This window comes from Martes martes (genome assembly GCF_963455335.1).
Source record: "Martes martes genome assembly, chromosome: 5".
Lineage (NCBI taxonomy): Eukaryota > Metazoa > Chordata > Mammalia > Carnivora > Mustelidae > Martes > Martes martes.
In genome coordinates this window covers 58326159-58341772 of record NC_137892.1, presented here as the reverse complement: position 1 = coordinate 58341772, position 15614 = coordinate 58326159, and the positions used below count along the sequence as shown (strand labels likewise).

At 35.7% G+C, this 15614-nt stretch overlaps 1 protein-coding gene across 1 annotated transcript in view; it reads right to left on the bottom strand.

Annotated features, from left to right (window-relative positions):
- Nucleotides 1-704: 704 nt before the first annotated feature.
- Nucleotides 705-15614, bottom strand: part of EDIL3 (EGF like repeats and discoidin domains 3) — a gene marked incomplete at its 5' end in the record, with an annotated part of 295014 nt that continues 280104 nt past the window's right edge. Inside the window, one exon of the mRNA XM_080804329.1 lies at nt 705-3750. Within this exon, the coding sequence (XP_080660455.1) occupies nt 3601-3750 (150 nt within the window). The 3' untranslated portion in view covers nt 705-3600. The remainder of the gene's footprint in view (nt 3751-15614) is intronic.

Below are 15614 nucleotides of genomic sequence, written 5' to 3'. Positions count from 1 at the left end.
AATGCAGTTAAAGCGGAACATGCTTGACTACATCAACACGCATAAGTTGATACCATGAACTCTCAGAGATTCATTGAAACTCAACTAAGGAATCAACATCTAATAGCTTACTTTTCTTCTCTTAGATTTTTGAATCTTAAGAAAATATCTAAGAAGTGGGAAGAACACAGACAATATTTTACCCATGACTTCCAGAGAGGCAGAAACAGGGCTTATGAAGAAGCCAAGTGTTCTGACTGTCTTTAAGCAATAGCTGACATTACATGGGTAAAATACATTATTAATGTTTGTGTTATTGCTCACTATTGACTGGATCTCTTCATTATGCTCCTGAGAATCACGTATTTAAAAAATACTAGAAGCGACAGCAACAGCATGTGGTTAACAATGGCCAGATCAATCCTGGAATACAAAACTTTAAATATGTATGAGGCAAAAAATGACTTTGGGTTACCTGTATTCCAATAAATTTTGCACAGCTGAAAGGAGTGGGAGAAATGCATAAAACACACATTTTAATAATTTTGGAAAATCAAGGTTAGCTGATAGCAAATGGGTATTTGGAGGCTATTGTAATTTCTCTTTTTTTATGTATTTGCTTACTTGTCTTGTACAAAGAAACATTACATCATGCATGTAGTTAAGAGTAGTGGCCATTCAGACAATTTGTATATTCTGACAAATGTGTTTAATTACAACTGCTTCAAAGGTATCCCAGATTTTCAAAAGTTTTATTTGAAGTTTGAAGACTAGACAAGGTCATACTAATTTTACAACATCCTACATGATTTAAGTATATATACAAAGGAAAAAACCAACATTGGAATATTACACAGCTTGAAAGTTTGCAAAGGTTATTTGTGTCTTAGTAACTTCTGTACTTACTGACACATCAGACGCCAGTAGGGAGTATTATGTTTCATAATTTGTTGACTAGCAAAGATACAATCATTAGTACCCTAAGTCTTCAAAGTTCACACCAATCCTTTGAAGCCATTCAGAAAGAGAAAGTCAACCCTGAAATTAGAATTAGTGACTATGATAAGTGCTTTCAACAGGACATAGATAAAACAGAGATGTTTAAAATGTTAATTTCATAGATTACAAAATTAGCCTATCATCGCTACTCCATATAGTGAAGACTAGGTGACTTTTCTGTGTGTTCTTCTTCTAAGATTTTACTTGTTTCAGTGTGAATTTAAGTAGAATAAATTTGTTTCCGTTTGGTGTCATTGAAACAAATGACACAAAAGTTACATACTACTTCATAGGAATTGTTAACATCAACACATGTGGGAATCCCTCTGTTGTCATGAATTTGAGGCATCATGGGACAAACAGATATCCTGTTGGTCATGCCACGCTGGTGAAGAGCACAGAGAGCAGAAAGAAAATGCACAAGCAAGAGAAAGCCATTTCAGTGCATTTCTAAAAGGTAAGGAGTGTAAGTTTAACAAACTCCCTTTGAAAATATTTGTTTAAAAAACTATCAATAAAATAAAATTCAAAACATCACAAGAGGCCAGGAATAATTTTGAGAAGGTAAATCATTATAAAGCATGACTCATAATTTCTAAAACATACTCTGTTTAGAATGAAGAGTCGTTCATAGTCTGTAAAGGAAAACGGCTAGAAATTTGGTGGGACAGTAGATGTTTAAAAAAATAAAAGGCATTGGCTAGACAGTAAGTGTGTCTATTTTTGGATCTAAGTAGTTATTTGTAATATGACTTTACCATTGAGGAAATTAAATAGATTTAATTCCTAATTTTAAACTTGTCTGAAAAGGCAATATTGAGGACCTAACAAAGTTGTGAAAGATGCTGAAAAATCATCACCATTTCAGATGCTTCAGATCAACAATTTCATAAGAACCTGAAGTAGAAAGCCTGTGGACATAGGACAAATGTGTGGCCAGCCAGTCTTAATTCTGCTCTTATTAAAAACACCATTATGATTGACTTTCCCTTTAAATTCTTCACTATGCTTGAAGACCCACTCCATATATACATCATTAAGAAATGCGGTTAACACAGGGACAGACAAGACAATAACAGTCTAGTGGCTTTTGTTATGCAGCACAAATAATAGAGGGGAAAAAAAAGACTTCTCAGTGTTGCACAGGACCTTAACATTTTGTACACATACCATACTTTCTTTTCCAGGACCCTTAATTTAAAACTCCAATAATTCTGTGTCTAAGCCTTATAAAATAAATACTTGTAAAGCTTATAACTTAGATGCTGAGGACTATTATGGAGGCAGTGTGAGCTTTAATTTAAGAGACATGTCAATGAAACCTCCATTATCAATAACAAATTGTTATGACAATTGCTTATTTTTTCAGGACCTCCGAAGCAAAATAAATAGAAATCAATTTTCATCTTAAAATGATCTACTACATTGTCATTAGTAAATACTTTTCTCAAATAACTACACAATGTGCCTTCCTGGAAAATTTCAACCAGTTTCATTCAAGTCTCAGTCAAATTCTAGTTTCACAGGAAATGCAGAGATGAACAAAGAGATGATGAGTATGCTTGGCCAGACTCTGCAGCACTGTGTTAATATTTGTTTGCTAAAAAAATTTTAAGTGGACAAACACAGAATTCATTATTCTGCTATTTTAAAGATAAGGCTATGTAAATACCATCAAAACAAAGTTTAAAATTCCAGTTTAAAGGGACATAATACTATTTTGTTGTTGTTTATCTTGCAAAATGGTAGTATTGGGTTTTCATCAAGGAAGTGTTTGGAAATTACATAGTTATACCTTCCTTTAAAAATAGAATTTCAGATTCAATCTACTGATATTAAATATGATCAATCTACTGATAGGCAATCATGTTCCATATATGTGTATACGTATATATATGTATATATACGTATACATACACCCACACACATAAACATGAAACTTTTAGGCAAATAACAGGAAAAACTCATTTAGAAAAAAATATGGACTTATTCAGTCAATATACAATATAAAGAATATAGAATAGAATGAAAAGAAAAAAGATTACATGATATATTTGATTAGAAATAATGAAAGTAAAATGAGAATTATAATATCAATTAGTACTGCATGTAACAGATTCTTCAAAATTCTGTTATAAACACTGACAGGGATTGGTAGGCACAGGGGAAACAATTAGGATCATGTAGAGTTATTAGAGAAGAAAAAAAAAACTTATTGCTAACATTGCAGTGTTCCTTTTATAAGAATTAGCTGAGTATTGATTATAAAAGCTCTATCAACTCTTGCTTTAATTTGGTAACTATGAATTTTTTTTATCCTTGCTATCAAAAGAGTGCTACTTCTTCCCTTAATATATTCCAACCATTGTGAATAATTCAGAAAACAATGACAAAAGTAATTCACAAGTTAATGTGATGTGGCTTAAGCAATTTAAACAATAAAAATCAAATTAAACCATTGAAAAGGCAGGCTTAGACCTCCTTAAAAAGACAGTGGCCTACCATAATTTGAGCACTTTTTCATGAAAAATCCCATTCTGTTTCCTACAGAGTTTTCCCAGTTCATTCCATGGAGATACTTTCAGGGAGACAGAGAGGAGGGCTATGGGGCATGGAGGCTCCTCACTCTTCCTCTGTACAACCCAGCAGCTCTGAGCGCAGAGTGATTCTCCCATACCAGGACCAGGGGAGGATTCTGATGTGCCGTGCATAGATGGGAGGGTCGATGACGTTTTTCCTGTGGGTATCATTGTCAAAATTGCCCTGGAAAACCTAATAGAAAAGAGCAAAGAATATCAATCATACAGCCTTCTTTTTCCTGGGAATCATTTTTATCATTTTTTTTGTTTGGAACCTTCTTCCCAAACATGAGATTTTGATAACTAATCATGTTTTTCAAAACAAATTATTGCAGCTTCTTTTTTAATGATCATTTTAAAATTAAATTGTCGGAGTGCCTGGGTGGCTCAGGTAACGATCTCAGGGTCCTGGGATCAAGCCCTGCTTCGGACTCCCTGCTCAGCGGGACTCTGCTTCTCCCTCTGCCCTTACCTACCCCCACGCCTTCATCGGTCCATGCTCTCTCGTTCTCTCTCTCAAATAAATAAATAAATGAAATCTTAAAAATATAGATTATCAAGTAATGTTTAATTTAAAGAGTTAAATAAGATGAAATTGGGCATCTGAGGCATAGATCTATCATCTTCATCTGCCTTTCAGGTTTCTTTTAATGCAACAGATATTTATTTCTTGCTTCTGTCACAGGCTGGTATAGGTTAGGCAGTTTGCAGAAGGTGCTCTCTTCTAAGGAGTGATTCAGAGATCCAGGCTGCTTGCAAATTGAAGCCATCATCTGAAACTTGTGGCATCCACATTGACAAAGGGCAAGGTGAAAGAGAGTTATTAGACTGGGCAGGATGTTTTAAAGAACACAGTATAGCAGCAGCTTACATCATTTCTGGATACATATCATTGACCTTAACTAATTATATCAGCCCAGCCCAGCTGCAAAGGAGGCTGGGAATGGAGAGGAGCACATGGATATTTGGCGAGCACAACACTCCCTATCACAATGTCTTTTGCTCGCTTCTCACAGACAACAAAATTAACCCATCCCCAAGAGAAATAATGCAATCAATGCTATTTTGAACGTTGTTGTTGTTGTTTTTGGTTTCTGTGTCTATTCATTCCTGGATCCCTGTAATATGGTGGTGATCATTGTGACTTAGACCATCCTGACATGTTGGCACTGGATTCTTCTCCACCAATCTTTGGTTTCAAAGCTGTTTTTATTCTTTTAAAGAGATTTTATGACCATTTTTCTCTCCAAAGAGACCTTTATAATCATTTTGCAAAGTGCTTGCTTCAGAAAAAACAAAATCAGAACACTGGGATCCTAATAGGAATGACATTAAATTATACATGACTTTGGGAGAAATTCATGCATTCATAATATTTAGTCTTACTTGAAGATTTCATCATTTTTCATCTATAGAGTCTGCACACTTATTATTTAAATAATTTCTAACTTTTTTATATTCACATTTTCATTTTAGCTCAAATAGGATAATGAAGAATCTCTTCAGACTTTCCCCTTTTAACTTGATGAGGCATCTTATAATTGGAAGATAATTTCTTTCTTGCTTGAGATCAAAACATGACTATATCGCTAAAGGGAGACCTGAAACAAAAATTCCCCAAAGGGGGGAAAAAAATAAAGAAACTCCATCACTACATGATAGAATATTTAACTCGTGTCTTTGAACATTCTAAAATTAAAGGGAATGTTTTAAAAATGGCCTTCTAGAATAAGTTGGCTCAGTCTCACATGATCATAAAAGGTTTCCTGAGTAGGGAAAAATAAAGAAATCCTCTCAAAGGCATTAGACAATGGCACTGATTAATAGAAGCAACAGACAAGATGGGGTGATCTTTCTGCTGGTTCCACGGAAAGATTATGTGTCATTGAGGGCAAATGCAAGTGCCATCCCCACGTGGTGGGGGACAATTTTTCAACCTGACACAAAATATATCTCAAAGGTTATTTTTGAATAAATATTTGCTGAAAAAGAGAACACCGAACTGTGCCAAGTCTAGAATTCATCATCCTGGCATATCTGAATCCATTTTCATTTAATAGAAACATTATCCTCAGCAATGCTCTGGCTTTGCATTGACCAACCAAGAACTAATTCTGGATTTAACCGTGTTAGTAAATAACAGTGTCTCTGTTAGTAAAGCTCACATGTATAGAATATACCACACAGACACTCACCAAAAATCCTCAGAGAGGTTGTCATTGCCAAAGCGGAAAATAAGAGAGTACCTTCTATGGTTTCCTGACATTCTCCCTGACATACGATGTTGGATTCAAATGCTTCGCTGAGACTGTGGTGTTACAGTTAAATATAGAATCTCAAATCCAATTTCAGAGTCTTGCTAGAGAAGTTAATGTGTTTCTTTGGAATAATAGAACTTAAATTCATTAACTTTCATCACAAGATCTGTAACAGTCCGAAATACAGAGTCATACCAATTCTTGGGAAGGATACACAGTAAGAAATAATTTTCTTTGAAGTCACTGGTCTTCAGCACAAGTTTCAATAAGAAACTAAAAACCCAGAAAGAAATAGTTGAAATATTATACTTAGCCTTTATAATGGAGAATACATTTAGAGAAACTACATCAGCTCTGAAACTGCATTCAACTGTGACACTTCTGATTCAAGGTGTGAAAGTCATAGATATTTGAATGTTCATTGAAAAGATTAAATGAAGTTTCATAAAATAGTATAATTTAAAAAACAAACATTTTCACAGAAAAACAGCCACAATCCACATTGGAATCACCTAAACCATGGCCTAAAGGTAGTGAAGATAACACTTTTATTTTTGGAAGTCTCTCAGTAATGATGCAGCAGAGAACACAAAGTACATACTTGCAAATTCGAGAATGACATCTTGTACTTGCTGTGCAAACAGGTGGCCCATGTACTGTTTTCTTGTCTCCAGCACTAGGAAGATCGTGCTTAAGAATGCTAGTTCTGTGTTTTAACCAGCAAAGGAATGCAAACTCAGTATTTTTAGTTAACTTTTAAAAATGGGTACAAATTCTAGAAATGGGCTTTTATGTACACACTTCAGAGATATAAACAACTCAATTGATACCAACGTCTGAAAAGACCGATGGAAAACATCTCCATTTAGAAGGGAAAAATTGGATATGAGAAACACAGTACGAGAAGTTTTTAGAAAAGAGTATGCATATGCTTCAGTTTCAGGAGGAGGCTTAGCTAATTAGCTGATGACAAGTTTGCTGATGTACTCAGACACGATAATGCTTAGGGATCTATCTGGCTTTTCCCAACATACGGGCCCTCAAGAAAAAGGCACTGAAGGTACTTTGGAGAGGCTTCCAAATTACAATCTAGAGGATAATAGAGAGAACTGCCACTGCCTCCATGTGGCTGAGATCTTGGATCTGGCTTTTCAATGTCAACTCTCCTGTGATACTCGTTAAAATTCAAATCAGATTCTAATGAGGATTCAAATCTCAACACAGAGAGACTGTCAGATAAAACAATTAAATGTTGCTTCCAGCAACATTTTAATATATATATATATATATATATATATTTTTTTTTTTTTTTGGTAAGATAAGACTTGTCATTCTTCATTAGGGACAATGCTCTATTCAGGCCAGAGTAGACATCATCAATGGGAGACTGCCAAGAAGGCAGGGTTCTCCTACATGACACCATCAGATAGCTGGGGCGTACTCAGCTTCTCTTAGCAGCCATGACCTCTAACTGCCTTTCACAAATGTTGAGGAATTCTTGGGGGAATTTCTTGCATATACTATTTATTTAGAATGTCATCTGGTCTGTGAAGATATACTTCTTTTTATTTTTCCTAAATAATGCATTAGAAAATTCAAAGAGAGGGGCACCGGGTGGACTCAGTCGGTTAAGCATCAGACCCCTGGTTTCTGCTCAGGTCATGATCTCAGGGTCATGGGATTAAGGCACCCCACTGGGCTCTGCACTCAACACGGAGTCTGCTTGAGATTCTCTCTCTCTTTTCATCTCCCTCTGTCCCTGCCCCTGCTTGGGTTTCTCTCCCTCTCTCTCTTTAAAATAAATAAATCTTTCTGAAAAAAGGTTTTAAAGAGACTCCCATTGTTCTAATCTTTTGGAATTTTTGTTCATGTCATCCAAATAGCAATTCTAAGGATTTTTAGATAGCCTCCACAAGCTCTTTAAGGCTAATGAATCAGTATTTTAGCAAGGTTTCAGGGAACTATCAGTTCATCCCTATGGCCTTTTGGTCTCCCCTTTCTAGATTTCATTATTTCTCTTTTGATATGTGGAGACTAGAACTATAAATGGGATTCCAGATATTGTGAAAATACAAGAGTCGAATAAGCTATTGTTTGCATTTGCCTTGGCAATGGTGCCAAACATACCACTGGCTTCATTGCCTATGTTCGCACACTGAACTGATATCTTTAAAGGATTAAAGACAAAGATAAAAATCCATTACCCAAGAGCAGCATTTGTGTGGGGGTGGGAGGGGAGAGGAGTGGAAAAGAGAAAAAAAAATTATCCAGCATATATAATTTCACTTATTTATTCTTTCATCCAGAGTACTTATGAAGGAGTTGGAAAAGAACCAACTCTGATCCATGAGAAACACTGTTTTCATGTAATTCCACCCATAGAATGGAAGAATCTGAGACTTGGAAAATAAGGCATAGATCTGCGAGCACCAACTTTCCTCTAACATTTCTGACCTGGAACTTCCCGCAATGACAATGCAATCCTCAATATAATAGGGTAGGTATGTATGTATTCAGACACTTTGGAAGTCTGTCCTTTCATTAGGCTGACACATGCCTCTTTCTAACTTCCGTCTGTTGATCCTAGTGCTTTATTCTCAACAAACATAGATGCTATCTGTCAAAAGAAAAACACCTTTAGAACTATTTAACAATAATTAACATAAATTTCTCAAAAACTCAAAATTAGTGGTGCTTTAGGCTAAACATTTGTGGTTGCTTAAAAAACTCCTCATATAAGATGATTCTTAAACTTATTTTGATTGCATTCCATTGGATACCCTCTGGTTTTTAAATTTGACTTGATGAAAGGGTGGTATTTATTTGGACATAGTATGTAGTAAAGATCTGAGTGGCCCAAAGTATAGATTGTGCCTTTGTTATGGATACAATACTTCTATCGATGCAGTCTAAAATTTAAAACTATCGTATTACATTTTTGGCCATGATTGATGACTAATTGTCAAAACAAACTTTGAACTTTATCATAGAAATTCTCTTAAGTCAGGATTTTCCCAATGTTTCACTTGTAAAAGAGATTTATAGTGGATGTAGACATTTATATTTATTCCAATTTCATTTCATTTTATTGAATCATGATATTTTAAAGATAGCAATTCGTAGTTAAGATTATGATCCATATAAAAATAGTGGAAATTTAGTGGACATAGGATTTAAGTATCTATTTCATAAAGTAACCATTTATATATTATGTGAGTATAAAATCTGACTTTTGTGGGAGACATAAAGGACTTACACTTATTAGTTCATGGTTTAGCATCATAAAAATCATTTTTGTGTACTTATTATTAACACTACTTGAATTTCTGTCAAAAATTTCAGAGTTACAACTTGAACCAATGCTTTAATGGCTAAAAGCCTAATGCACAAACAGAGTATTTATCTATTTGAATAGTGTTTGTAAGAGAAACTTCAGTTGTTTCTCATTCTATGACTTTTAGGCTAATTTACAATTTATGTTCTACTTTGCCCTATATTAAAGCATTCCAAAAATACCAAAACTTTTCATTAAAAAGTAAAACAAAAATTATTGTGTTAAAATATATAGAAAATTGTTAGTGGTATGAATGTACATCACATTAAAAAGAAATCTTATTGGAAGTTTTACATGTATGAAACTTCTGTTAGTGATTGGATATGAAAAGTCTAAAACCAACGTTTGATTATTTTAGCTTCCATAGACTCTAGCTATTATTCAGTGAATTCAATTTTCTAGGAAAATTTATCAGCATCCTTGAAACCATTTCATGATTGAATGGCTGGTACATCATTCTTGATGGTTTTCTCTCCAATCAATTCCACTAAACCAATGAAACTCTGTAACAGAATTAGTCTAAATATAAGTACATTCTTTCAGATGTAATAAGGAAACAAGAAATCAGTTTCTAGGTAAATTCCAATAATCTAGGAAATGTTCCTTGGAAAATAATGCATATTGAGAATCACATTCTAAGAAATGCACATACACATAAAGAAAGGATTTTGTTAGAGATAGGAGACTGTGTTAACAAGTTCTCATTGATCGCTAGTCTGCAGCAGGTGGGGGATGAGCCCTCACTACACAACATCCCAACAACGATACAGCAAAAATCCTCATCTGTGGAGAGGAACAGGGATCTGCTTCTTGAACAGAACCCCAAAGCATCCTTGAATAGAACTACTACCCTCCAAGGGTGCAGATGAATAAAGGCCATAGCCAACTGAAACAATTTATCAGCAGGTGAATGTACCTGCAAAGTTCAAGGTGTGTCCCATCTAGAACTGTCATAGTGATGCAGACATGTGCCATTCCAGTGAGGAGAGTACAGATTATACAAGTTTGTGTAATATGAGTGTGCAGTAATATCTTCACCTTGCCCAGAAGGAGGTCTGATCTTTGCTTTCAGTTCCTGGAAGATAATCTCTAAGACTTTGGAAAGTCCTGAGAGATGACTATCTTCGCGTACATGGGAGACTTGGGCCACACCAGATAGTCTATGCTAATGATGTGATTTATGGTGGGGGCTTTGAACCAGCTTGACCACCGAAGGGGCTGGAGGCTCAAGTTAGTCTTTCAGGCAGTAAACCATGTCTACATGACTGAGCTTCTAAAAAAAAAAACAAAAAACTTTGAACATCAAGGCTGAGGTGATACTTAGTGCATATTTTATGTCACACATCATTGCTGAGAGAGGTTAGCACTGCTGAAGACTCCCAGAGAGAACAACTGAAAGCTCATGCTTGAAACTCTCCTGGATTCTACCCTACATGCCTATTCTCTTGGCTGATTTTTATTTGAATCCTCTTTCACTATTATAAACTGTAACTGTTGAGTGCTGTGAATTGTGTAAGACGGATGATTCACAGACCTGTACCTGTGAAACAAATAATACATTATATGTTAATTAAAAAATGTTAAAAAAAAATGTAGCTGTAGGTGTAATCGTTTTAAATGAGTTCTGTGAGTCCTTCTAGTGAATTATGGAACCTGAAGTGGTCTTGGGGACCTTTGAACTTGTAGCTGATGTCAGAAGTGAGAGTGGATTTGGGAACTCCCAACCTTTGCATAAGTAATTGATGTTGAGGGGTTTAGAGGTATCACAAAGGACTTTTTGGTATTTGTTAACATTGATTAGTCTGAGGAGGGACCTCCATTGTCTGAAAGAATTGTGCCCCAGACTTCCACAACATTATGTACCAGGCCTATCAGAGATATTCAGGCTTCAAAATTAATTGTGAACTTTTTCTTTTCTGATTCTTTGAATAAATCCTACCATGACAACCTATTGAAATTTATTGATTGTGGCCCTTGGGTACACTTTCTACATCTTTTATTCTTAGTTCCTACTCTCTCTTGCTCTTTTTACTTGCTCTTTTTAGTTTTATTTTCTGGGTGGTATTTATTCTCATGAACATAAACTTAACAAATATATCAAACAATTAGTGTTACTTGTTCTTTTTTATATTTCAGTAACAACATCTTCATTCTTCTGTATTTCTTTAAAATCATTTCTGAAAAAGCTTATACATCCCTTGGGGAATATTACTTTGGCCATCTACTAGAGATTATTTTGAAATCCCCTGGGAAACTGGCAGGTTTTCTGAAAGCTATAGAACATGGTGACATATATAAATCATTCTGCACCATATTTCATGTTGGACACCAATTTTTATCTGTGTCCCTTTCAAAATGTTATTTTGTTCCTCAAGCCCTTTAAAAAATCTGGACCCTGGTTCCTTCAGAGATTTCTTGGCTTCCCTAGCTCCCTCGATGAAATTATGTGAGACTTTCAAACGACCTATCCAAAGACTTAACTTCAAAAGTCCAATTATAGAACATTTTTGTTTGATGGGGGAAGCAAAAAGAAAAACATGGGGACAAGATTCATGTCTTTCTTCCACTAGTTCATGAATCATTTTAAACCATTAAAATTACTCTATGGATTCTCCGAGAAAATGAATTCCATCCCACTGCTGCCCTCAGGAGATTTCTTGTGGCTCTGAAGTTTGCTCTCTTTTGTAATTATGTAAAAAAGTAGGTCTCTGGCTTCAGGGAATGCTACATTTCACTGAACTGCTCTGGCTTTGCTTCATGTTCCTAGTGTATATAAATCTCTGATTATATCTCAAGAAATTTTTACTCAACCACAGATTTGACATTCACTTAGAGTTCTTGCAGTGTTACCTGGACTCAATTGTCTTTTTCTGTTCCACACACACTTTTTTTTTTTCCCAAAATGCACCAGTGGGAGACAAATAACTGGCCAAAAAAAAAAAAAAAAAAAAAAAAAAAGCAAATATGTTGTCTTTTGTTTTCTACTCTGACAATAAAGGGTCATTTATTGCTTTTCAAACTGTTACAGACTCTCTTTCATTTCCTGTAGTTGATATGATAGCTGGTTGGCTGATATTTAATTCTTGACCGGAAAAGAGGGCTGTGATATCTTTCTAAAATTCATTCCTCTGGGGGTTGGGAGTTTTTGGAAAAGGAAGGAAGTGGCACATCTTTGGGAGTATTTTTGAGAACTTTTTACTTCTGGTCTCAGCTCACCTGTAGATATCTGAGATGAAGAGATTTAACTCTCCACAGTAATATCAACCTCTCTATCACCGGTAAACTGGCAAAGATTGTACCTGCGATTCCCTAGTCCACTGTGAGAGTGACTTGTTGAGCTAAGGAACTGTTGAGATCCAACCTAATCAGATGAGAAGGGGAAGGGACTGGGGACAGGGTATACACCTCCATTCCTTCTGTGTTTTTCTTGCATAGCCTTAACTCCAAAAAGCTGGGGTCCTGGCCACTTCTTAGGAAGAGCCAGAAGAGCCTTCCTGAAAAATTCATACAACTTCTGTTAAGTCTTGACCCTGGAAAAAGACACCGAGAAAAATCAAAGCAAAACTTGCTAACTCTGCTGACTATTGCCTTTTTTCTCCCACATCCACTGGCATTTGGAATGCTCAGTCTAAAAGTCATTCAGTAGATGGGACACACCACCATATTTAACTTCTTTTACGATGAAAGTCTCCTTAGGAAACAAGAATATCCCAGCAAATGCATTGCATAGGATGATTGCCTATAGAGATTTATGAAACATAAAATATGTCATTCTAAACTGTGGCTATAGATTTAAACTATCTGCTTTCTAGCACTCGGATTTTGACTGTCATAAGAAATATTCCTACAGAAAAAAAAAAAAAAACAGAACTGGAAAATCATCTGCTTTTCAAAGGATCTATCTATAGGAGATATTACGAAGAGTAGTCAGACAGCAAGACTATCTAATTTTTTTCTTTTTTAGTCTAACATCAGAAGTGTAGAAATGCCTTTCCTCTTTTCCAGAAAAGTATAAAACAGTCTGCTTCTCTAATGAAGACCAACGTTTATCTCAAAATCTCCTAAATCACACTGGGTATTTTGTGTTATATCCCAACAATCTGTAGTCTGTCTTGACCCCTTCAGAGAAGATATTTCAATGATGTGGCAGTAGAAAAATAGGTGTCTGACAATTCCCATCCCATGTTAGGAGCCTTTCCCTCACTCCACGTCTCATCCTATTTTGGTCAGACATGACTTAGTACAGAGCTGTAAGTAGGAGCACAGTAGTGATTTAAGCATTCAGCCATGTGTCTTCTAAGCCAGACTGGTGCTGAGGAAGGAACAGTGTCAGGGAGCTGGAGAAGATAATTCTGGAGACAGATGATGAGGTGGCAAAATAGAATTGCAGACATGAAGCAGGTTGTGAGAGTATGTGTGCATATGTGTGTGTGTATTTCCCTAAGTGTGGAAGAAAGGCATTCTCACTCTATCCTCTCTCCCTTAGGTGTTTTCTCAGGAGAACATCTGTTCCGACTGGAAGATCTAGGAAATCTTTAATGGAGACAGAGTTGCAAGATATCAGATTTGGTATATACTTATACTTAAAGAATTATTCATTGCTTATCTGAAATTCAAATTTAACAGGTGTGCTGCATTTTTGTTTGCTAAATCTGGCACCCATAAATGAAAAGCATAGAGAGCCCTGGTCCTGAGCTTAGCAGAATGCAAACTCTACTTTGGTCAGGGGAAGCCTGGGTCTTTTTGTCAATGTGTTGAGGGTACACTGGTCATTAAACTATATCTGACATCAGGAGGAAAAAAAAATCACCTTTGCTAATACTTCTAGATGTTGGTAAAGTACTAAAAAGAAAAAAGAAATAATAAAATTTTTGCTATGTAAATAACACTTTTTCACTCACTTATGAAGAATACCTTCCTTTAATTATTATTAACTATAAAACATCTCATTTATCTGTACATTAATTTTATTTCTAGCTTTATTGGAAAGCAGGAAATTAATTCCTGTGTGTGGTCTTCTGGGTGTTTTTCCATAGAAAAACTGGAAAAAATACTCTTTCCATGCAGGTACAATCGCTGGATTCATCTGCTATTTTTAAAAAATTATCTTTTAATCAGCTTTGTGTCTCAAATTACACCAGAAGCTTTATAATGATGAGAAATGCATTGCCTTTATAAAAAGGGCCTGAAGGGGCTTAGTACAGATGTGTGCCTCAAGAGCCCATCGTACATATAAATACACTTTCTCTTTGAGACCCAACAGAAGGAAGTATATGTGAATCACCCTCCTAATGGATCATTTTATAGGGTGTGGCAGATCCAGAAATCCTTCATAGTTTCTCATAAATGTGGAACTACAACAGGTATCTTTTATCCTTTTTCAGATTTAAACTGTGAAAAAGCAGAAAAAGACTAGAATACTAATTCATTTTGTAAGTTAGAGACTTTAAATCGCTCCACACATTATAGCTAATGGTATGATGGTGGAAAGGCTTGCGTGCCATGTAGAACTGATGTCCTTGAGGATTTTTTCACTTTCAAAATATATTACATTAAGCAGTCAAAATATTAGTTGTCTGGTAATTATCTAGACATGAAATGGGTTCATACTTTTTGCTGTGTTCTATCCAATGGTAAACATGCAGTTTCAGCAATCAGAATAATGACGTGCTCATTTTTGATGTGGGAAATAGAGGCAGAAGAGAAATTATTAGATTTCCTTACCACCTACAGCCCACTGACAAGGCCTTGAAACAGGCAGAGTGACATTCCTCTAGGGACTCAACTGCCTTGATGTCGACACTTTGGTAAGGGCGAAAGGCAATCCTAGCCCGAACTGCCCCCTCTGCTCCCCATCCTATAAGCCTACTTTAATATATAAAAATTACTTTATAAATTTCCTTTATCTCTAAACCATCCAAGATACATGTTGGCAATCATCTGTCATGCATATGACCCACTCATGTACATCGGAAGAGTCTTATGACTCGGGTTTAATTAGACAGTAATAAATGACCCTTTCCCAACAATAGCTAGCCACCTCAAGATCCTGGAAACCTTGCTTCCAAATTTCTTAGAGACCTATGCTATGCCTAACCCCCTCCCAACTTAAACGTATATAATGGGTCACTCCCCATGACCCCTCATGACCTCTTTCAGCCCATGGGTCCTGTCTCCATGCTTCAATAAAATCACATTTTTGCACCAAAGGTATCTCAAGAATTCTTTCTTGGCCATTGGCGTTGAACCCTAATGTCTTTCCTACATCAGTTTTCATAGTGGGAATGATAAGTATTATATTCACATTAAATAGGACTCTATTTCTTCCAATAAAAATATTCAAAATTCTTCTCAGCTAAGCTCTCCTGTTTCAATCAGGCTCATCACTACCTTTTAATGAGGGATAACACACCTGAATTTTAAACAATTTATTAAACTTTTTAGCCTTGACCATTCCATTGGGGA